Source organism: Dasypus novemcinctus, chromosome 29, assembly GCF_030445035.2.
Source record: "Dasypus novemcinctus isolate mDasNov1 chromosome 29, mDasNov1.1.hap2, whole genome shotgun sequence".
NCBI classification, from domain to species: Eukaryota; Metazoa; Chordata; class Mammalia; order Cingulata; family Dasypodidae; genus Dasypus; species Dasypus novemcinctus.
Window position 1 is genome coordinate 13,203,854 of NC_080701.1, and position 23,766 is coordinate 13,227,619.

General features: G+C 39.3%; 1 protein-coding gene and 1 long non-coding RNA gene across 2 annotated transcripts in view; one reads left to right on the top strand and one right to left on the bottom strand.

Annotated features, from left to right (window-relative positions):
- The first annotated feature begins 5,624 nt into the window (after window positions 1-5,624).
- On the top strand, window positions 5,625-15,811 carry LOC131276601 (uncharacterized). Its single transcript, XR_009184058.2, has 2 exons — window positions 5,625-6,107; window positions 10,034-15,811. It is a non-coding gene; the product is annotated as an uncharacterized lncRNA (long non-coding RNA).
- A 445-nt stretch (window positions 15,812-16,256) lies between these two features.
- PPP2CB (protein phosphatase 2 catalytic subunit beta) overlaps window positions 16,257-23,766 on the bottom strand; it is a 35,674-nt gene continuing 28,164 nt past the window's right edge. Inside the window, exon 7 of the mRNA XM_004475169.5 lies at window positions 16,257-16,965. Within this exon, the coding sequence (XP_004475226.1) occupies window positions 16,893-16,965 (73 nt within the window). The 3' untranslated portion in view covers window positions 16,257-16,892. The remainder of the gene's footprint in view (window positions 16,966-23,766) is intronic.

Below are 23,766 nucleotides of genomic sequence, written 5' to 3' on the forward strand. Positions count from 1 at the left end.
TACTATTTCTTTCCTTCAGCGTGGTTTGATATTACTTTGCTGTTCTTTTCCTAGTTCCTCCAGATGTGCAGTTAGATCTTCAATTTTAGCTCTTTTTTTTCTTTAGGAGGCCCTAGGAACTGAACCCAGGACCTTCTATGTGGGAGGTGTGTACTCAACTGCTTGAGCCACATTCACTTCCTGTTCATTTTACTGTTTTTGCTCTTTTTTTTTTTTTTTTTTTGCTTGTTGTCTGTTTATGTTTTTGCTTGATGTCTGCTCATTTGTTTGTCTTCTTTAGGAGGCACTGGAAACTGAACCCGGGTTGTCCCTTGTGGGAGGCAGGTGCTCAACTGCTTGAGACACATCTGCCTCCCTCTTTTTTCTTTTCTTTTTCAAAATGTAAGCATTGAGAGCATAAAATGCCCTCTCAGTACTGCCTTTGCAATGTCCCACAGGTTTTGACATGTTGTGTTCTCATTTTCATTCGTTTCAAGATATTTGCTGAATTCTCTTGCAATTTCTTTTTTGACCCACTGATTATTTAAGAGTGTGTTGTTTAATCTTCTTATATTTATGAATTTTCCCTTTTTTATTTTTTGCCCATTATTGATTTCCGTCTTCATTCCATTATGATCAAAGAAAGTGTTTTGTGTAATTTCAATCTTTTAAAGTTTATCAGGACTTGTCTTGTGACTCCACAGTTGGTCTATCTTAGAGTATTTGGCCCATGAGTACTTGAAAATACTGTATATCCTGATGTTTTGGGGTGCAATGATCTATAGATGTCTGTTAGATTTAGTTCATTTCATATTATCAAGCTCTCTGCTTCTTTCTTTATCCTCTGTCCAGATGTTCTATCCAATACTGAGAGTGGTGTATTGCAGTTTCCAACTATTATTATATAGACATCTTATTTCCCCCCTCAGCTTTGCCATTGTGTGCCTCATGTGGGGAACCCAGGTTAGGTGCATTGTAGCATAGTTACTTTTTCTTGGTGAATTGCCCGTATTTTTAAGACATAAAGACCTTCTTCATCCCTTGTAACAGTTTTGCATTTAAAATCTATTTAGTCTGATTTTAGTATTGCTACTCCACCTCTATTTTGAACATCTTTTTCCAACCTTTCACTTTCAACCGGTTGTGTCCTTATGTCTGAGGTGAGTCTCCTGTAGACATTATATAGCATATAGATGGCTCTTTTTTTAATCCATTTTTTTCAGTCTGTCTTTTGATTGGGGAGTTCAAGTCATTAACATTCACTGTTATTACTGTAAAGGCATTACTTACTTCATCTATTTTGTCCTTTGGCTTTCTGTTGTCATATCATTCTACTGTCTGTCTTTTTACACTTTAATTCACCATTCCTAATAATCTTGATTTCTACACTCTTCTCCAAGTCTCTCAGCCTTTTTTTTTTCCCTTTCTGTTTCACTCCCTTTCGTATCTTTTGTAATTCTGGTCTTTCGGTAACATTCACTCTGTTTTTGCCTGTCTCTGAAGACTTTAAACTCAGCCTCGTTTTTGAAGAACAGTTTTGCCAAATATGGAATTCTTGGCTGGTGTTTTTTTTCTTTCAGTAATTTAAATACATCATACCACTTTCTTCTCACCTCCATAGTTTCTGATGAGAGGTTGGCACTTAATCTTATTGAGGGTACCTTGTTTGTGATACTTTGCTTGACTCATGCTACTTTCAGAATCCTCTCTTTGTATTTGATATTTGTCATTTTGGATGGATAGTAGGTGTCTCAGAGTAGGCCTATTAGGATTTACTCTGTTTGGGGTACATTGTCCTTCCTGGATATTTTTATTTATGCCTTTCATAAGGGTTTGGAAATTCTCAGTCATTACTTCCTCAAATATTCTTCCTGCCCCCTTTCCAGTCTTTTCTCCTTCTGGAACACTGATAATGCATATGTTCGTGCATTTCATGTTGTCATTCAATTCCCTGAGACCTTGTCCCATTTTTTTTTTTCATTCTATTCTCTTTTTGTTCTCCTGTCTTTTCCAGTTCAGATATTCTGTGTTAGAAATCACTAAATCTGCCCTCCCTCAATTCAAAACTACTGTTGTATTTCTCTATTATATTTTATTATATATTTTTAAAGATTTGCTTACTTTTATTCATTTATTCCCCCACACATCATTGTTTGCACTTGCTTTCTGCTCATCTTTTTTTTTTTAGAAGGCCCTGGGAACTGAACCTGGGGCCTCCCAGGTGCGAAGGAGGCACGAATCCCTTGAGCCACCTCCACTCCTATAATATATTTTAATCATCCACTGTGTCTTTCATTCCCATAAGTTCTGTTACTTTCTTTTTACAAGCTTTCAAATTCTTTTTTTTTTTTTTACATTTTGAACTGTACACCTTTATACATTCTGACAAAATTTGTAATGGGTGGTAGCTGTCATTGTAACCTCATACAGAATGATAACATGCCCCCAAAATGCTGTATTTTCCAACCATTCTTCCTTCCCCTGGGAACCTACTGCAACCTCTAAGTTTCAATTTTTGAATAATAAGATTCATAGTTCCCTGCATTAATATTGAGGGTTTAACATACTGGTCTATTTTCTTTTATTAGGCACTGCTGATGTACTCGAGAGATTCTTGCCCTCCTATTTGAGAATGCAGCAGACTCCCAGGATGGAATTTTAATATTTTCTTGTTTATTTATTTATTTTTTTAATGATTCTTTTTTTTTTGGTCTTTATTCATTTTTTAAATATTACATTAAAAAAAAAATGAGGTCCCCATATACCCCCCACCCCCCTCACCCACTACTCCCCCCATAGCAACGTTCTCCTCCATCATCACGAGACATTCATTGAATTTGGTGAATACATCTCTGAGCACCGCTGCACCTCAATGGTCAATGGTCCACATCATAGCCCACACTCTCCCACGTTCCATCCAGTGGGCCATGGGAGGACATACAATGTCTGGTAATTGTCCCTGCACCACCACCCAGGACAACTCCAAGTCCCAAAAACGCCTCCACATCTCATCTCTTCCTCCAATTCACCACACCCAGCAGCCACCATGGCCACTTTCTCCACACCAATGCCACATTTTCTTCGATTACTAATCACAATAGTTCATGAATAGAGTATCAGTAAGTCCACTCTAATCCATATTCTATTCCTCCATCCTGTGGACCTTGGATTGGTTGTGTCCATTCCACATCTATGTCAAGAGGGGGGGCTTAGATACCACATGGATGCTGGATGCAATTCTCCTGCTTTCAGTTGTAGGCACTCTTGGATCCATGGTGTGGTGGTTGACCTTCTTCACCTCCATGTTAGCTGAGTGGGGTAAATCCAATAAACCAAAGTGTAGGAGCTGAAGTCTGTTGAGGCTCAAGGCCTGGCTATCATATGGTTAGTCCAGAGATTCAGATCCCCTGGGTATATAGTAAACCCCAGCACCAACTACAATTCTGGTAAAGTAACAGGAAAGGCTTGTGAAAAGGGATCACATCTGAGTCCAGCTCCATTACACAGAAACACCAACTCCAAAGAAGGGCCGACTGACATGGCACTGAACTCCATCTGCCATGACCATAAAACCTGTGGGTCTCTGTAGCCCTCAGAAGAACCAACACCTGGGGTTGTATCTACTTTATCTGTCTCTGGGACTCTGCTCAAGTGTGCATAAGGGCAACCCCTCTGATAACCTCCTGGCTCTTTTTTAGAGACTCATAGCCATATAAATTCATTTGTCCTTTCCATTTCCCCCTTGATTTAGGTCAAAAAGCATTTTTAACTCCTGTTATTGTATGAAGACAGATATTCTGCTGGTCCAAGTTGACCCTTTTATTCAAGGTCATTTTCTAGTTCCATCATCAGCTGGTACTTGGTAGTAATCCCTCAACGCCAGGGAGGCTCATCCCCAGGAGTTATGTCCCATGCTGGGGGGAAGGCAACGAATTTACATGCTGAGTTTGGCTTTGAGACTGGCCACATTTGAGCAACATGGAAGCTCTCAGGAGGTAACGCTTAGGTACACTGCTGCTCTAGGCCTTGTACTTATTTCAGGTGCACAGGCTCACAAGCATAGTCATTAGTATCAGGGGCTCATTTTTGGACCTTCATTCTTTTTTGGTCTTTGCTGTTGCACTTGGGAACTTTCAAATTCTTGTGTTCACCCAGTGTCTTCTTTTTTTTTTTACACAAGTCAATTTTATTGATACATATTAGTAAAGGATAGAATCCATCCCAAGTGTACAATCTATGATATTTGGTATAATCACATAGTTGTACATTCATCACTTTAATCTAAAATTATTAGAGTATTTTCATTATTTCAATGATAATACTAAACAAAAAACACACAAAAATTCATTACCTCTCAATCTCTCTATGCTTCCCCTGCTGTACATAGCTACTATTTCTGACTATTTTTGCATTTTAGTGCCTTTTATTTTTTAGGTACCAGGGTTGGGGATTGAAACCTGGACCTCATATGTGGGAAGCCAGCTCTCAAAAACTGAGCTACTTCGGCTCCCCTGAGTTGGTTTTTTCATTTCTTTGCTTGTTGTTTTGTTTTTTGTTTTTTTTTAGGACTCCCTTGTGGTATAATGGCTTGAGCCACATCTCTTCCCCTCAGTGTCTTCTTAATATCTTTAATCTTATTCACCATCTCATTGAATTTATTAAGGAGATTTGTTTGGCTATCTGTGAATAGTCATCTCAAATCCTGTTCTTCCTCTGATGGCTTACTCTTTTCCTTTAGTTGGGCCATATCTTCCTGTTTCTTGGTATTGCTTGAATCTGCTTTTTTTATGGGTTTGTTCTGTATTGCTTCTTTCTTTTTAGCTTATGGCTTTCTTATCGATTGTTTCTTTGCTAAAGGTTGCCCTGCTCCTCTTCCAAGAGTGTTAGTCTGCTCGGTTTGTTTTTCATTTGCTCTATATTTTTAATACTCCTTTTGTCTTCTCTTACCTGGAGGGCCAATTTCGGTAGGAGCCTCCCGCCGTGACGACCCTCCCAGCTCTGGTTTCTTAGTCCCAACAGGCCCGGGGACAGTGAAGGAGTGAAGACGGATTCCCACGTGCTCTGCAGAGGAGAACTTCAAGGCTTCCAGCTCCTCTTTGAGGTCTCTCCCCAGATCTACACTTTCCGAAGTCCCCAGCAGGTGGGACTCTTCATCCAGTTCCCTGCAACCCTCAAGGCCTTCACTGCTCAGCGGACAGCCCTGGCGGGGGCGTGGGGAACGCTGAGGTTTGCAGACTAGCTGGCATGAAACTCCCGCCCAGCACCCAGTCCCCGGGGTCTGGGTCCTCTGGTTAACTGGCGCACCCTCTGATGGGCCCCCCAGGTGGGCGGGGTGCCTCTGCCCACACTGTCCTGGGAGAGAGAGTTTTTCCGACTGTGGCAGTCACCTCCCTCCTGGGGAGAGCTGGGGAGGAGAGCGCAGCGGCCAGGTACGGTGGGCAGGTACACCTGCCCCACTGCTGCCGGCGGCGCTTGTGCAGAGCGCAGCAGCCTTTTCAGGTGCGTGGAGTGAATCTGCCTGCACGGTCAGAGACGGGGTGGGTGCGTCCTCTCCTTGCAGGGACAAGGGTGCCTCAGTCCTTTAAGGAGGATGCGGTGACTCAATGCCCTCTGCCCCAAGAAACGGATCAGTTTCCACTCACGCAGGGTGTGGGGGCCCACGCAGAGACATTCCAGCCTGGGCAGGCGGGACCTGACCCCTCCCGGCCTGGGGGTCTGGCGTGTTGCCCAGTCTCCCCCGCGTCTACTGCGGGCTTAGCGAGCACAAAGGCTGCCGCTTCCTGGTGACTCGCGCAGGCTTAGACCCGGGCGGTGCCAGGATGGGACTCGAGCTCACTGCATTTCCTCATCAGCAGCCTTCGTGGGCGCCAGGCCACTTGCTCTACCCTGCCCCGGGGTAAGGCAGCTTCTGCTTCCGGCCGGGGAGTGGGTCCCCAGGGGGCCCACCTGGCCGGTGGGGGGCGGGCAAGCCCCTCCTCCAGTGCTCAGCGCAGACGGTGGGTCTGCTTTCCTCGCTCTTCTCCGAGTGGTGTGCTGTGGTCTTGGGGTATCTGGAGTCCCCACAATGTTACCGGATTCTGTCTAGGTTCTTGGCTGTGCTGCAGAAATGAATTTCAAGAGCACCCCAGGTGAGTTAGGCCAGTGATTTATTCAGGTAGGAAGGGACGGGAAATGGGAGAAAATAACAGAGCAGGGGTCCCGGGTAGAGAGGAGGGGGCTGAAAAGTGCTCCAGCGGGCTGATGCACAGACCACAATTCCCCACTAGAGATTAGAAATGCCCAGGTCTTACCTGCGTGGCGACCTTGGCAGGGGAAAAAGTGGTGAGAGCAGGGAGCAGAGGGCAGGAACCGGGGCCTCACACCTGCTTTTTGAACCGTTCATTATTCCACCCCTTTGCTAACGGCAGGGGAGGAGTCCCAGCTGTTTGCTGGTTTGATTGATCACCCCACATCAATCCCCCATGAGGGCCCAGTGATAAAACCCTTGGGGGAATATCCGGGGCTTCTCCTGGCTTCTGGAGGAAGTCTTGTTCTGAATGGCAGGATCTTGGGGGTGGGGGTGGGGAGGGGTCCTCCAGCAGCCGCCATCTTGGGGGTATTGCCGTCCATGTGGACTTCTTGCCAGGTTCCAGATCTGTCTATTGATTCCATCTTACTAGCCTGCTTCAAAAAGATCCACACAGATGCTGGTTGCTTGCTAGCTGTGCTGTGGGATGAGCTGGTGGTCGGTGCTCTATCCTCTTTTGCCATCTGGGGTCTCCTTCTTGATATCTTTTGTCTTTTTTCCTGGAAATTGTTTTAATATGCTTTTGGATTCAGTTTGCAAGTATTTTGCTGAGGATTTTTGCATCACTCTTCGTTAGAGATATTGGCCTGTAATTTTAATTTTTCACAGGATCTTCATCTGAAATGTTGGCGCCGTAGAATGAGTTGGTAGTGATTCTTCTGTTGAGCAGGACTGGTATTAGCGTGTCTTTGAATGTTTGATAGAATTCATCCATGAAGCTATCTGGTCTTTTTTCTCATTTTTGGGAGGTTTCTGGTGACTCTTTCAATCTCTTTACTTGTGTTTGGTTTGTTAAAGTCTGTTTCTTCCAGGATCAGTGTAGATTGATTGTTTCTAGGAATTTGTCCATTTCATCTACATTGTCTAGGTTGTTGGTGTAGAGTTGTCCATAGTGTCCTTTTATGATCTCTTTAATTTCTGTGGGGTCAGTGGTAGTGTCCCCGCTCTCATTTCTTATTTTATTTATTTACATCTTCTCTCTTTTTTTCTTTGTCATTGTAGCTAAGGGTTTGTTGATTATGTTGATCTTCTCGAAGAACCAACTTTTGGTTTTGTTGATTCTCCCTATAGCTTTTTTTGTTGTGGTTGTTCTCAACTTCATTTATTTTGCTGTGATCTTTATTTCTTTCCTTTAGTATGTTTTAGGTTTAGTTTGCTGTTTTTCTAGTTGCTTCAGTGTACAGTTAGGTCTTCAATTTAAGCTCTTTCTTCTTTTTTAAAAAATATTATTCAAGTATATCATTCATACATGAACATATATAAAAAATAAGTGTATAGTAGTTGTTGTCAACTTACAAAACAAACATACATATCATCATACAAGGCTTCCATACATTAGCCCACCACCAGTGCCTTGCATTGTTGTGAAACCTTTCTTACAAACTATGAAAGAGCATCATCAAAATACTACTACTAACTATAGCCTATATCTTATATTTATTGTATTTCCCCCAACCCACTCAATTATTAATACTCTATAATAATATTATATATTTGTTATAAGTTCATGAGAAAATGTTCTCATATTTTTCCATCTTCCGCCACAGGATTCTTGGTGTTATACAGTCCCATGCTTTGTACAATCCATTCATAGTGCACACTCAATGGCTTGACTTCTCATTACAGAGTCGTGCTGTCATCACCTCTGTCAATTTTACAATGTCTCATTACTCCAAAAGAAAAAATCCCATGCTTCCTTACACCTCCCTATTATCCCTTAGAACTAATGTATTATCTTCTTTGCCATTGCTACAAAAATATTACAATATTACTGTCAGAATCCCCTCTTTATCTCTGGCATTTGACATTCTGAATAGTAAGTATCTTGGATTAGGTCTATTTGAATTACTTTTGTTTGGGGTGTTGTATTAGTCAGTCAAAGGGGTGCTGAGGCAAAGTACCAGAAGTTGTTTTTTTTTTTTTTTTAAGGGGACAGGGAGTGGTGGAGGTGAAGGGCAATTTATTTTTTATTTTTAAAATTAATTTCTCTCCCCTTCCACCGCCCCCCACCCCCCCGGTTGTCTGCTCTCTGTGTCCACTCGCTGTGTGTTCTTCTGTGTCTGCTTGTATTCTTATCAGTGGCAGCAAGAACCTGTGTCTCTTTTTGTTGGGTCATCTTGCTGTGTCAGCTCTCCGTGTGTGTGGCACCACTCTTGGGCAGGCTGCACTTTTTTCACATGGGATGGCTTTCCTTACAGGGCACATTCCTTGCATGTGGGGCTCTCTTACGTGGGGGATACCTCTGCATGGCACAGCGCTCATTGCATGCATCAGCCCTGCACATGGGCCAGCTTTACCACACAGGTCAGGAGGCCCTGAGTTTGAACCCTGGACCTCCCATATGGTAGGTGGATGCTCTATCAGTTGAGCCAAATCCACTTCCCTGGTTGGTTTTTATAAAGGGAATTTATTTGGGTAGAAGCTTAGTTACCAGGCCATAAAGTTTAAGTTACTTCCTCACCAAGGTCTGTTGCCATGTGTTGGAGCAAGATGGCTGCCCACCTCTGCAAGCATTCAGCCTTCCTTTTCCTCTTAAGGCTCCGTTGTCCCAGCTTTTTTCAATCTCAGCTGTAGGCTGGGATAAGTCTCACCTTTCGCTGGGTTCAGCTGCTCTGGTCTCTCCACAAGGTCAGCTGTAGACTATCAGCTCTCTCTTCCCAGGGCCTCTGCCATGTCTATGGAGCCGTCGCTCTTCCTCTGTGTTCTTCTCCTGTGTGTTTACTTCTCAGAGCTCCAGCATCAAAACTCCAACTCCCTCCACTGTCATGTCGTTTCCTCTGTGAGTTCCCACCCACCAAGACCCACTCAAAGCCCTAATCATAATTTAATCAAGAAAAGTGAAACCTCTGATGTTAATACAATCTAATGTGCCCAGATGAACAGACCAGTTTACAAACATAATCCAATATCTGTTTTTGGAATTCATAAAAAATACTGAACTGCTATAGGTGTGTTGTTCTTGGACATTTATATTTATGTCTTTCATAAGGGTTGGGAAATTTTCAGTCATTAGTTCCTCAAATGTTTTTTCTGCCCCTTTTCTGTTCTTTTCTCCTTCTGGGACATCTATAACTTGTATATTTGTGCATTTTATATTGTCATTCAGTTCCCTGAGACCTTGTTCTATTTTTTCCATCCCTTTTTCTCAGTTTTCCTGTCTTTTCAATTTCAGATGCTACCTCTTCTAATTCACTAATTTTGTCTTCAGCCAATTCAAATCTGCTGTTATATGCCTCAAATGTATTTTTAATCTCATCCATTGTGTCTTCCATTCCCTTAAGCTCTGTTACTTTCCTTGGCATGCTTTCAAACTGTTCTTTATGCTCATTGAGTGTCTTCTTAATATCCTTTATGTCTGTAGCCGTATTTTCCTTCAGTTCCTTCCTGGAATCGACTTAGGTGATTTGTGTGAACATCATTGAATAATTGTCATAAATCCTATGTCTCATCAGGACTTTTCATTTGTTTCCTTTGGCTGGGCTTATTTTCCAGTTTCTCAGAATGGCTTGTAATTTTTTGCTGATGTCTAGGCATCTGATTATGTTGGTGAATTTACTTTGAATGACAATTTCTCCCTCATGCCTAGTGGTTTTGTTTCATGACTTTTCTTTGATTTTGGATTTAACTTACTCTAAATCTCAAAAATTGCCCAGCTTGAGTTAACAAAAACAAGGCCAGGGATTCACTAATAGAGCATAGAGCAGATCAAAGTTCCTGGGACATGAGAGCCTCTAAAACGTTTTGTTTGTTTTTCTTTTCCCCTTGCAGTTAGTTTCCTGGCCTGCCAGCACATGGTGCTGTTCATCGAATATTTCCACGGAGGTGCCGTTTTCAATCTCCACTTACTAGACTGGCTAGAGCCAAGATTCAGAGTGGACTGTGTTGGTCAAACTCAGTGAAGAGAAAACACTCCCTGCCTCTGCTGTACCTCACTCTTCCCACGGGGGAAGATCTCCATTCCCCTCTTAGTTGGCTGCAGCGAAACTTTTATCAAGGTTGTTTGTCCTGAGGGTGGCGGTTGGGTGCTGTTCCCAGCTACAGGGGTGAGTAACTCACAGTTTTCACAGTTTTCACTTCTTCAGCTCTCTGTCCTTCACCCTCTGGTCTGCAGATTCTCAAAGCAGCTCCCTCGGACAACATTTTACCTTTCCTCCATTGTTTTTGTAAAAGAGATGAGCCTTGCCAAACTACTCTGATGCCATTTACTCAGAAGTCCTCCTTTGTCCATTTTTAAATTGGGTTGTCTTTTTGTTGTATTGTAAAAGTTCTTTATATATTTTGGCTATTAAACTCTTAACCAATATATGGTTTGCAACTATTTTCTCTTGGTTGTCTTTTCACTTTCTTGAGAGTATCCTTTTGCACAACAGCTTTTAATTTTGACAAAGTCAAAAATTTATCTGTTTCGTTTGTTGCTCATGCTTTTGATGTCATATCTAAGAATCCATTGCTGAATCCCAGGTCGTGAAGAATTTGATGCTATGCTATCTTCTGAGAGTTTTATGGTTTTAACTCCTATATTAAGTTCTTCACCTGTTTTTTCAAGTACGCATTTTTATTTTTAAAGAAGCTTTAGATTACATAAATGTTACATCAAAAACATAGGAGATCCTATATGCCCTACCCTCTCACCTCCCATACTTTCCCACATCAACAACATCTTCAATTTATGTGGTACATTTGTTACAACTGATGAACACATATTGAAGCATTGCTACTAACCACTGATTATAGTTTACACCCTGCCACGGACAATTTTATAGGTTTTGACAAAATGCATAATGACCTCTGTCTGTCATTGCAATGTCATGCAGGACAACTGCAATGTCCCCAAATGTCCCCATGTTGCACCTACTCTTCCCTCTCCCTCCTGTCAGAAGCTCTGGTGGTCACTGCCTTTATATCAATGATACAAATTCTTCCATTGCTAGAATAATAATGTCTGTAATAGAATAATGCTAAGCCTATTTTAGTCCATTGTTCATTCCCCAATCTTGAGAATTTTGGGATGGTAATGCCCACTCTGTTTCTAATTGAGAGGGGACTTAGATCCCATGGGACAGATGGATAGAACTGTCATGCTTGCAGTTGAGATACTCTGTTTCTTCCTTGTTCGTTGTCGTGGGTGAGTCCAATGAACTGGAGAGTAGGCGTTGCAACTCTGCTGAGATTCAGGGCTCAATCGTTATTCTACCCATATATTAGGGCTGCTAATTACAAACCCTATGATTGTCTGTCACAATTTCTATTCATTTACAAACATTTAAGAACAATCTTTTTATCATTTCTGCACAGATGAAGCCTCAGCTTTCCATTCTCTACCTTCATTCTATTTTCTGGTGATCTATATTCTAATTTTTAATTCCACTTTACATAATATATTTAGTTCATAAAAGTGCAGTCATACAGTTTTGTCCTTTTGTGTCTGGCTTGCTTCACTCAACATAATGTCCTCCAACTTCATGTTCATATGTTGTCATATGCCTCACAACTTCATTTCTTCTTACCACTGCATAATATTCCATCATGTGCATACTCCAGTTTGTTTATCCATTCAATCAACAGCTGATGGACACCTGGGTTGTTTCCAACTTTTGGCAATTGTGAGTAATGCCACTATGAACATCATTGTGCAGATGCCTGTTCTTGTCACTGCTCTCAGTTCTTCTCGGTACATACCCAGTAGTGGCATTGCTGGGTCACATGGCAAGTCTATATTGAACTTCCTTAGGGACTACGTAACAGTCCTCCACAGTGGCTGCATCATTCTACATTCCCACCAACAGTGAATAAGCATTCCTTTCTCTCCACATCCTCCAACATTTACAGTTTTCTGACTTTTTAATAGAGGCCAGTCTAATAGGTGTGAAACAATATCTCATTGTTGATTTGATTTGAATTTCTCTAATCACTAGTGATGTTGAACATTTTTTCATGTGTTTGTTTTTTCACCATTTATATTTCTTCTTTGGACAAATGTCTATTCAAATCTTTTGCTCATTTTTAAATCAGGTTGTTTATCTTTCTTAATGTTGAGTTGTAGCATCTCTTTATCATGGATATGAAACTCTGATTGGATATGTGATTTCCTTTGCACCCTTTGGACAAAGTCCTTTAAGATGCAAAAGTGTTTAATTTTGAGGAAGTCCCATTTATGTATTTTTTTCTTTTGTTGCTTTTGCTTTGGGTGTTAAGGTCCAAGAAACCACCACTTCCCACATTATCTTAAAGATGTTTTCTTACATTTTCTTCTACTAGTTTTATGGTCCTGGCTTTTATATTTAGGTCTTTGATCTGTTTTGAGTTGCTTTTCGCATAGTGAGTGAGCTAGGGTTCCTCTTTTTTTCTTTTGGTTATAGATATCTAGTTCTCACAGCATCATTTTTTAAAAGAAACTGTTCTCAGTAAAGTGGCCTTGGTAGGCTTATCAAAAATTAGTTGACCATAGAGGTGCAGGTCTATTTCTGAACTCTCAATTTGATCCATTTATTGGTGTGTCTATCCTTATGCCAATCCATGCTGTTTTGACCACTGTAGCTTTGTAATATGTTTCAAATTCAGGAAGTGTGATTCCTCCAACTTTGCTCTTTTTTTTTTTTTAGGATTTTTTTTTTGGCTATTCAGGGCCTCTTTCCCTTCCAAAACATTTTGCTAATTTACTTTTCTATTTCTGTAAAATAGGCTGTTGGAATTTTGATTGGGATTGCATTGAATCTATAAATCAGTTTGGGTGGAATTGACATCTTCATGGTATTCAGTCTTCCAATCCATGAACATGGATGTCCTTCCATTTGTTTAGGTCTTTGATTTCTTTTTGCAATGACTTGTAGCTTTCTGTGTACGGGTCCTGTAAGCTGCTGTAATTTTGGTAAGGATTGCACTGAATCTGTAGATCCCTTTGGTGGTAATGACATTTTAACAATATTAAGTCTCCCACTCCATGAACATTTATATCTTTTATTTATATCTTTAATTACTTCCAGCGGTGCTTTGTACTTTTCATTATATATCTTTCATATCCTTATTTAAATTAATTCCAAAAATTTTTATTCTTCTAGATGCTATTGTAAATGGAATTGTTTTCTTAATTATCTCCTTGGTCTGTTTATTGCTAGTGTATAGAAACACAACTGATTTCTTCATGTTTATCTTGTACCCTGCTGAATTAGAGTTTATTAACTCTAGTAGTTTTCTTGTGGATCCCTTTGATTTTCTATATATAATGTCATGTCATCTGAAAATAGTGATAGTTTTACTTCTTCGTTTCCTTTTTGGATCCCCTTTCCTTCTTCATGCCTAATTGCTCTGGCTAAATGTTTAGTACAATATTGAATAGCAGTAGTGTAAGTAGAGATCCTTGTCTTATTCCTGATCTTAAGCAGAAATTTTTTAGGCTTTCATCAGTATTTGATTTTAATTTAGTATCATTCACTTATGAAACTGAACCTTTAATATGTACAATGAAGTAGTATGTTTACAATGTTGTGCGACTCCCACCACAATCTACTTCTTGAATATTTTCATCACTCCCAAAAGAAATCCCATACATTTAGCCCTCACTGCCCACTCCCCTCTTCCTCCAGGACCTCACAAGCACCAGTTCACTTTCTGTCTCTATGGATTTGCTTATTCTGATATTTAATATAAATGGAATAACACACCGCATGGCAGTTTGTTTGGCTTCTTTCACTCAGAATAATGTTTTTAAAGGACATCGATGTTGTGTCATGTATCAGTACTTCATTCCTTTTTATGGCTAAATAACATTCCATTGCACAGGTATACCATATTTTGTTCATCTATTCATTGGTTGATGTATAGATTCTTTTTCACTGTTTGGCTATTATGAACAATGTTATCTACATATATATATGTGTTTTGTGGGAATGTGTTAAATTCTTATGAGTTTATACCTTGGGGTGAAATTGCTGTCCTATAGTAACTCTAAGTTTAAAGTTTTCAGGAACTGCCAAAATTGTTTTCCAAAGAATCATTTTACATTCCCAGCAACAATGTATGAGATTTTTGATTTCTCCACATCTTCAACACTCATTGCCTTTTTTTTTTTTTTTTTTAGGGTTTTTATTTCTCCCTCCCTCTTTCGTTGTTTGTGCTTGCTGTCTGCTCTGTGTCTGGTCATTGTGTGCTCATCTTTTTTTTTTAAGGAGGCACTAGGAACCGACCCCAGGACCCCCTATGTGAGAGGGAAGAGCCCAATGGCTTGAATATGATGTATCTTTTTTTTTAAAGACTTATTTACTTCTCCCTACCCCATCATTGTTTACATTTGCTGTGTCTGTTGTGTGCTTGTCTTCCTTTTAGGAGCACTGGGAACCAAACCCAGGACCTTCTTTGTGGGAGGGAGGTGCCTAATTGCTTAAGCCACCCCTGCTCCCTGCTTTGTTTTCTCATTTTCCTCCTTGGGTCTCTTGTTGCACCAGCTTGCCATGCTAGGCCATCAGGTCAGCTGTCTTGCTTGTCGTCTTTAGGAGGTACTGGGAATGGAACCTGGGACCTCCCATCTGGTAGGCAGGAGCTCAATCACTTGAGCCACATCTGCTTCCCTCATGTTTTTTAAAAAATAATCATTTACTGAGGTAAAATTCATATAACATGAAACTTACTTTTTTTTTTTGCACATGGATATCTACTTGTTCTGTAACAGTTGAAGTGACAGTCCTTCCCTCAATGAATTGCCTTTGTCATTTTAAAAATTTCATTGATTAATATAAATACATGCGTTTATTTCTGGGCTTTCAATGCTGTTCTAATGATCTATTTGCCTAAACATATATCTGTAATCCAATGTCTTGAAAACTGTATTCTTTATACTGTTTTGAAATGGGAAAGTCAAAGTACTCCAGCTTTATTCTTGCTTATCAAAATCATTTTGGCTGTTTTATTGTCCACTCATTTGTATATAAAGTACTTTCATAACCAGTTTTTCAAATTTCATTTTAAGAATTTTAGTTTCCAATATAATTTCATGTTGTTCAGTTTTTAAACTTCGGAGTGAACAAATTATATTCCTGCTATTGACCTCTAAGTTAAGTGTACTGTAGTCAGAGAAGGTCTGGTGTACCAATACTCTGAAATTCTTTGAGACTCACTTTTTGGCCTGATACTTGGTCAATTTTTAAATAAATATTCTATATACACTTGAGACAAACATACAGGTGCAGAGATCTATAAATACTTATTATATCTATCTTATTAACTGCATTATTCAAAGATACCTTATTTTGTTCAAGGGAGAAGTGAGTTGCTAACTCTTTCAATTGTGATGAAAATTTCAGAATCTGCCCCCACTTTGCTATGAATTTTTGAAGACAGAAGTCATTTTAATATATGCACACAGGCTTAGAACTGTGAGGTAATTTAGCTTTGTTTTCTTAAATTTTTGTCTCAAAGTCTATTAACCATTAATATAGCTACCCTAAATTTATCATTTTCCTGGTCCGTATTTCCCATATTTGGGGTGTGTGTGTGAAATAGCTTGTAATATACAGCTGGATTAAAAAATAAAACTAATTTAGTCCATTTACATTTATTGTGATTCTGATACTTGGACTTATTTACCATCTCATTTTCTTCTAAGTTTTTTCAGTTTCATTTTTCTACTCCTAACCCTTACCTCCTGCACTTTACTCCATATTTTCCTCTCTTCTGATTTATAGTATACATTTAACATTTCTAATATTACTAAGCCACTCTCTTTTGGAGACCTATTTATTTCAGTTTCTAGATGAAAATAGATACAAGAGCATTATTTTAGTTTACAAATTACTTAATCAAATGACGTTTAGAAATAAGAATGATTTTTTAATGATCTGAAAGTTATAAATATTTGAATTTTTCTTTTGAAAATAAGCCCTTTACAAAGAATATTACATTTTAAATTAACAATTGCTTTTTATAGGTCGAGAGGCTTATACAAAGTTTTAATAATAGGGAAATTTTCATTTAATGTAAACCACAGTAAGTCGAAGTATTTTTGTTTAAAATGGAAAGTTTATTTGCTCAGTACACCAAATACGATGCAAGCACTGTCATGACAAATATACAGAAATATGCAGATCAACGTAAAACAGTAATTTAGTTTAAATGAAGGGAAATCTCTTCAAATGTTATGGCAACATATTCCCAAGAAGACTCTTTTCTTCAGTTAAGTTAACTATACATTTCAATAAAATAAAGGTGATAATGGAGTAAGTGGATGTTAGCTAGTGTGAATTTTTCTTAAAAAATAAAACTCCCAACTCTATAATCCATGCTAGTTAAACACTATAACTAAAATTCTTCAAATAAGTGCAAAAAGAGAGAAAGGAGTTAGTTACCATTTTTGTTTGATTAGTCCAGAGAAAAATGGTTACTACAAATACAGCAGGCAAACTCTTAAGACTGATCTAGAACAGTATGGTACTGAATTTCAGTCTCAAATTGTGCTAAATGCTCATCATTGGTATGGCACATTTTGGTCCATGATGTGGTTATAATGCCAAGCTAGATCCCAATTTGTTACAGAAACACATAGATTACTGTTGCTTTTTTGTTTGTTTTTAAATATATGTATTTTAAAAAGCCAGGTATACTTCCACATACAAAGGCAGGTTTTCTGAGGCGCAATTTACAGGAAGTAGTCTGGAGTGCGCCGGGTAACATGAGGTTCTCCACGACGAGGTGCTGGGTCAAACTGAAGGCTATAAATGGCAAAAAAATGAAGCAATTGGTTAAATGATTCAATTTTGTGGGCAAACATCAATGAGGAACAAAATAATACAGTACAAATAGTCCTGGGTTCCCACCTTGTAGGGAATTTTCTTTAAACAACCGTCATGCTGCTTCAACATCTCTGCCTTGTCATGAGTAACACAAGGGGTTTTTGTATTGTTATAATGCCTCAGCACCTACCCCTGACAACTGCTTATGCAAGACAAACAGCTTATCAGCCTCTTTCTCCCCACATCCCACCTAGGTTTGTGCCCTCCCAAAAAAAATACATTCCTCCCCCCAAAACCCTATTCATGCTTTACCAACCACTCCAGCCCACCTACATGACACTGTAGAGGCAGTCCCCAGCTCCACGACAACCTTTTCCTCCCCATCTGCTTGTGTGAGCCTACACTCCTGACGTGTCTCCCTGTGTGACTCCGAGAGCATGCCACTCCTCTCTGTGCCAGGACATGTGAGTGCTAACAGACTTTTCTTCATACTTCTCTGGTATCACTTGTCCTTGCTGCACCTGGGTATTTATATAAAGATCCCTATAATAAACTCCTCTACGGTGTTGTTAACAACTGTGTTGACGTTGGGTAAATCACTGCAGTTGAGTGTTTTCTCACCTATAAAACTACTTCATAGGGTTATGGTGAGAATTTAAGTAAACAGAATGCATTGTTCAGTGCTTGGCATAAAAGGTCTGCAATATTATTATCAGCAATATTTTATTATTATTATAGGCTCCGACACAGCAACAAGAATATACTCCATAGTAACATAAGTAGGAAGTCTAGTTTTGTATTATGCGTTTTATTCTTATCAGAGAAAAAAGGGCTGCCTTAAAAATATTTATTATTTGATCAAGTATTCTCTGCCTTCTTTCTTCCCACACTGTTATAAATGGAAGTGTAACTTAGGTGTGCTGGGGTGAGTAGAAAGAAGGCTTCAGGCATCAGTGAAATTCAGACCATTCCAATTCAGCATGACCAAGAAAAAAAATATTTTAGTAACTTCCCTGGTTTCTTTCCCTCTCTTCAGGCCTCCCTACTCCCTGAGATACAACAATATTGAAATTGGGCCAACTACTAACCCTGCAATGGCCTCCACACTTTCAAGTGAAAGAGTCACATGTCTTTCACTTTGAAACAAAAGCCAGAAATGATTAAACTACTTAGTAAGGAAGACATGTCAAAAGCCATGATTTGTCGAAAGCTAGGCCTCTTATGGCAGTTAGACAAGTTGTCAATACAAAGGAAAAGTTCTTGAAGGAAATGAAAAATGCTACTCTAGCAAACACACGAGTGTTAAAAAAGTGAAACTGCTTCATCACAATGTGAAGTTTTAGTGGTCTGGTTATAAGATCAAACCAGCCACAACATTCCATTAAGCCAACGCCTAATCCAGAGCAAGTTCCGTTTAACTCTCTTCAATTCTATGAAGGCGGAGAGAGGTGAGGAAACTGCAGAAGTCTGAAGCTAGCAGAGGTTGGTTCATGAGGCTTAAGAAGCTGTCTCCATAAAATAAAAGTACAAGGTGAAGCAGCAAGTGCTGAAATAGAAGCTGCAGCAGGTTATCCAGAGGATCTACCTAAGATAACTGATGAAGGTGGCTACATTAAACAACAGATTTCCAAACAGACAAAACAGATGTCATCTAGGACTTTTGGAGCTAGAAAGGAGAAGTCAACACGTGGCTTCAAAGCGTCAAAGGACAGGCTGACTCTCTTGTTAGGGGAAGCTGGTGACTTAAAAAGCTGAAGCCCATGCTCGTTCACCATTCTGAAATTCTAGGGCCCTTAAGAATTATGCTGAATCTGCTCCGCCTGCGTCCTATACATGGAACAATAAAGCCTGGATGACAGCACATCTGTTTACAACATGTTTTACTGAATATTTTAATTCCACTGTTGAGAGTTATGATCAGAAAAAAAGATTCCTTTCATAAGATTACTCATCACTGACAATGCACTTGGTCACCCAAGCGCTCTGATGGAGATGTACCATGAGATTAATGTTTTCATGCCTGCTAACACAACAATACATTTTGTGAGGCTGTAACTGTCATAGATAGTGATTTCTGATGGAGCTGGGCAAAGTAAATTGAAAATCTTCTGGGAAGGATACACTACCAATTTTAGATGCCTTTAAGAACAGCATTCATGATTCATAGGAGAAGGGCAAAATATCAACCAGAGTTTGGAAGAAGTGACTGCAGATGTGGTAGAAATAGCTATAACTGGAGCTTGAAGAGATGACTGAATTGCTGCAATCTCATGATAAAACTTGAATGGATGAGGAGTTGCTTCCTATGATGAGCAAAGAAAGAGGTTTCCTGAGATGGAATCCAGGAGATGCTGTGAACATTGGTGAAATGACAACAAAGGATTTCAAATATCATATGAACTTAGCTGATAAAGCAGTGGCAGGGTTTGAGAGTATTGACTCCAATTCTGAAAGAAATTCTACTGTGGATAAAATGCTATCCAACAGCACTGCATGCTACAGAGAAATCTTTTCTGAAAGGAAGAGTAATTGACGCAGCAAAGCTCACTGCTGTCTTATTTTAAGATAAAGCCACATCCATCCCAACCTTCAGCAACCACCACCCTGATCTGTAAGATGCCGTTAACAGAGAAGCAAGAGCTTCCACCAGCAACAACGTGCCAGAGGCTCAGATGATGGTGTTTTTTCATTAAGGTATGTACTTTTTTTTTTTTTTTGGCAAAAAGTTATTGCACAGTTAATAGATTACAATATAGTGTATATATAATTTTCAGGGAAGGAGACTTGGCCCAATGGATAGGGCATCCGCCTACCACATGGGAGGTCCAAGGTTCAAACCCTGGGCCTCCTTGACCCATGTGGAACTGGCCCATGCGCAGTGCTGATGTGCACAAGGAGTGCCCTGCCACGCAGGGCTGTCCCCCGCGTAGGGGAGTCCCATGTGCAAGGAGTGCGCCCTATAAGGAAAGCCACCCAGCGCGAAAGAAAGTGCAGCCTGCCCAAGAAAGGCGCCACACACACGGAGAGCTGACACAACAAGATGACGCAACAAAAAGAAACACAGATTCCCAGTGCCACTGATAAGGATAGAAGTGGTCACAGAAGAACACAGAGAATGGACACAGAGAGCAGACAACCTGGGGGGGTGGGGGCGGGGAAGGGGAGAGAAATAAATAAATAAATCTTTAAAAAAAATATTAGTATGCACCACTGGGAAATAAAAAAATTCATGTGACTTGCTTTATTTATAATGGTGTGGAACCAAATCTGCAATGTCTCTGAGATACGCCTATCCTTACTGAATAAAAGAACATTTCTTATGAAGTTTAATACTGAATGACTGAGTTAATCTTAAATCAGTCTGCCAAAAAATAAAATTAAACAATAAAATGTTCTGTTCCAGTGAAATTAAGACTTTAATACTGAAAAGGGATATTATGCATGTAATCCAACAATGAATGTATTCAAAACCAATGCTGTTGATTGTAATTGGTAGATATATACAGATAAGGAATCAAACAGTGAAAGCAATTTATATTGCCTAGAACAAAGAAATAATAGCCACTATTCTACAGACAGATGATCTGTTAAACTTAAGCAAAATAAACATTCCCAAGACTCATACTGAAAAGAAACAATATTCTAAAACTATACTAAACAGATAATTCATGAACAAAACCTTAAGTAACATAACTTTATTTGGGTGTTTACACAAAAACCCACAATTAGGTTTTTAAAATAACTTCTCAGTCATGATGTATTCTAAATATTGCTTTCAGTTTTATAATTGTGGAGGATGAATACTAATTCTCTATAAATATATATGCAAGAGGGTAACTGGAAAAAAAAGAGCTTATGTTGTTTAAAATTTGGTTGTGGTCAAATAACTGCTCAATTAATAATTAATGAATTTTTTTTTTAAGGGTCCCAGGGATTGAACCCAGGACCTCATACATGGGAAGCAGGTGCTCAACCACTGAGCTACACCTGCTCCCCACTGAACTATTTCTCAATCCTGGAACTACTTCAATCAATGATCGCTTGTTCAAAAATAGTTTACCGAGCACTGTCATATGCCAGGTACAATTTCAGATACTAGCAGGTGAAAAACAAAAATATGAAATCAGTACAAATGCTATAATAGGGCTTTGAGTTAATACTACCGTTTTTTTCTAGTATGCTTACTACGTGGTAGATACTCACATACATTACATTTAAACGAAATTAAACAACCTGGCCACACAGATACAGAAAAGAACTCAAAGTTTAAAGAAGTGTCAAAAACCAATCTTTTCAAAAGGCAGAGCTGGAATCTGAATCCTGATCTGCTTACAAAAACCCATGTTCTTTCCACTCCACTATCCTGACTCTCCAGCATAAAGCTATATAACATCATTTCTCTTTACCACAAAAGACCTATTTCCAAAGAACATTTGATAACTAAAACAATTTCTTGTTCTTTTATGATAAGGGGAAAAGTGCTAACAAGTTGTAGTATGTAGATTATAGCTTGCACATAAGTTACTTCTACTTTTATTAAAAAAGCTTATTGAGATAAAGTTCACATACCATAATTTTCACCTGTATAAAGTATACAATTCAAAGGTTTTTGGTATAGTCAGAGTTGGGCAACTTTCACCGCAACCTAAATTTAGAACATTTTCAATACCCTGTACCCCCTACCAGTCATACTCCCTATTCCCATCTTGCTGTAACCCCTGGCAACCACTACTCTACTTTTGTCTCATGAATTTGTCTATTATAGACAGTTCACATAAATGGAACCATATCACATGTGACCTTTGTGTCTGGCTTCTTTCACCTAGCATATTGTTTTCAAGATTCATTCATGTTGTAGCATGTATCGAGTACTTCATTCCTTTCTACGGCCAAGTAATGTTCCATTGTTTGGATATGCCCTATTTTGCTTAGCCATTCATTAGTTGATGGACACCTGGGTTGCTTCCACTTTCTGGCTACCATGAATGCTGCTGCTGTGGACATATGATCACTCTATACAAGGTGATGTCATATACAAATAGAGAGAGTGTTACTTTTTCCTTTCCAACCTGGATGTCCTTTGTTTCTTTTCCTTGTCCGGGTTAGAACCTCCAGTACTAGGTTATGACAGTGGCAAAAATGGACACGCTTGTTTTCTTCTTGATTTTAGGGGGAAAGCGTTCAGTCTTTAATCATTACATATGATTAGTTAGCAGTGGGTTTTTCTTAGATGTTCAAAATCAAGTTGAAGAAGGCCCCTTCTATTCCTAGTATTTTAAGTGCTTTTATTATGAAAGGGTATTGAATTTTGTTACTTTTTTTTGCTTCTAATATGACTGTGTAGTATTGGGTTTTTATTCTATTAATAAGGTATATTACTCATTGATAAGCAACTTTGCATTCCTGGGATAAATGCCACTTGATCATGTTGTATAATTCTTTTTATATATTGCTGAATTTGTTAGTATTTTGTTGCACATTTTATATCTTTATACAAAGGATACTGGCCTCTAGTTTTATAATCTTGTGATGTTTTTGGTTTTGTAGAATATTAACACAGGTCTCAAAGAATGAGTAGAGAACTGTTTCCTCCATTTCTGTTTTCTGGAAGAATTTGGTAGGTATTTGGCAGATTTCATCGGTGGCCATCTCAGGGCTTGGGCCTTTCTTGTGGGAAGTTTAGAATTTATTATTCAACTACTTAACTTGTGGAAGGTTTATTCAGATTTTCTAATTGAGTAGTTTTTGTCTTTCCAGGAATTTGTTGATTTCATCTAGGGCGTCTAATTTGTTGCCATAGCTATAGTATTCTCTTATAATGCTTTTCATTTTTAAATTAAATTATCCCCTCCCCCCCCCACTGTCTGTTCTCTGTGTCCATTCACTATGTGTTCTTCTGTGTTTGTTTGCATTCTTGTCAGTGGCACCAGGAATCTGTGTCTCATTTTTGGTGTATCACCTTGCTGCATCAGCTCTCCGTGTGTGTGGTGCCACTCCTGGGCAGGCTGCACTTTTCTCGTGCAGGGTGGCTCTCCTTACGGGGCGCACTCCTTGCGCGTGGGGCTACTCTATGCAGGGGACAACCCTGCGTGGCACAGCACTCCTTGCACGCATCAGCGCGGCACACGGGCCAGCTCACCACACGTCTGGTAGTGATTTGGATCATTTGTCCTCTTTTCCTCTCAGTCAGTCTAGCTAAAGACCTGTGAATTTTGTCGATTTTTCCAAGACTACTTCTGCTTTAATCTTCATTGGTTGTTCCTTCTGCTTGGTTTGGGTTTAGTTTGTTCTTTTTCCAGTGTTTTTTCAGTAGAAAGTAAGGTTATTCATTTGACATCTTTCTTATTTTTCAGTATGTGTTTACAGCTATACAGTTTTCCTCAAACCACTGCTTTTGCTGCATCCCATAAGTTTTGGTTTGGTGTTTTTGTTTTCATTCCTCTCAAAGAGATTTCTTCTTTGACCCACTAGTTATCTAAGAGTATGTTCATTTCCACATATTTATGAATTTTCCAAATACTCTTGTTACTCATTTCTAATTTCATTCTAATGCAGCTGGAGAAAACACTTGGTGTGATTCCAATCCTTTTAAATGTACTGAGGTTTGTTTTATAGCCTACCTTATTGTCTTGGAGAATATTCCATGTGCACTAGAGGAGTTTGTATTGTCACTGTTGGATGGAGTGTTATACAGGTAGGACAGGTCAGTGCAGTTCACTCATAGTGTCTTCTCTCTCGTTGTTGTTCCTTCTATGTAGCTGTTTTATCCATTTTTGAAAA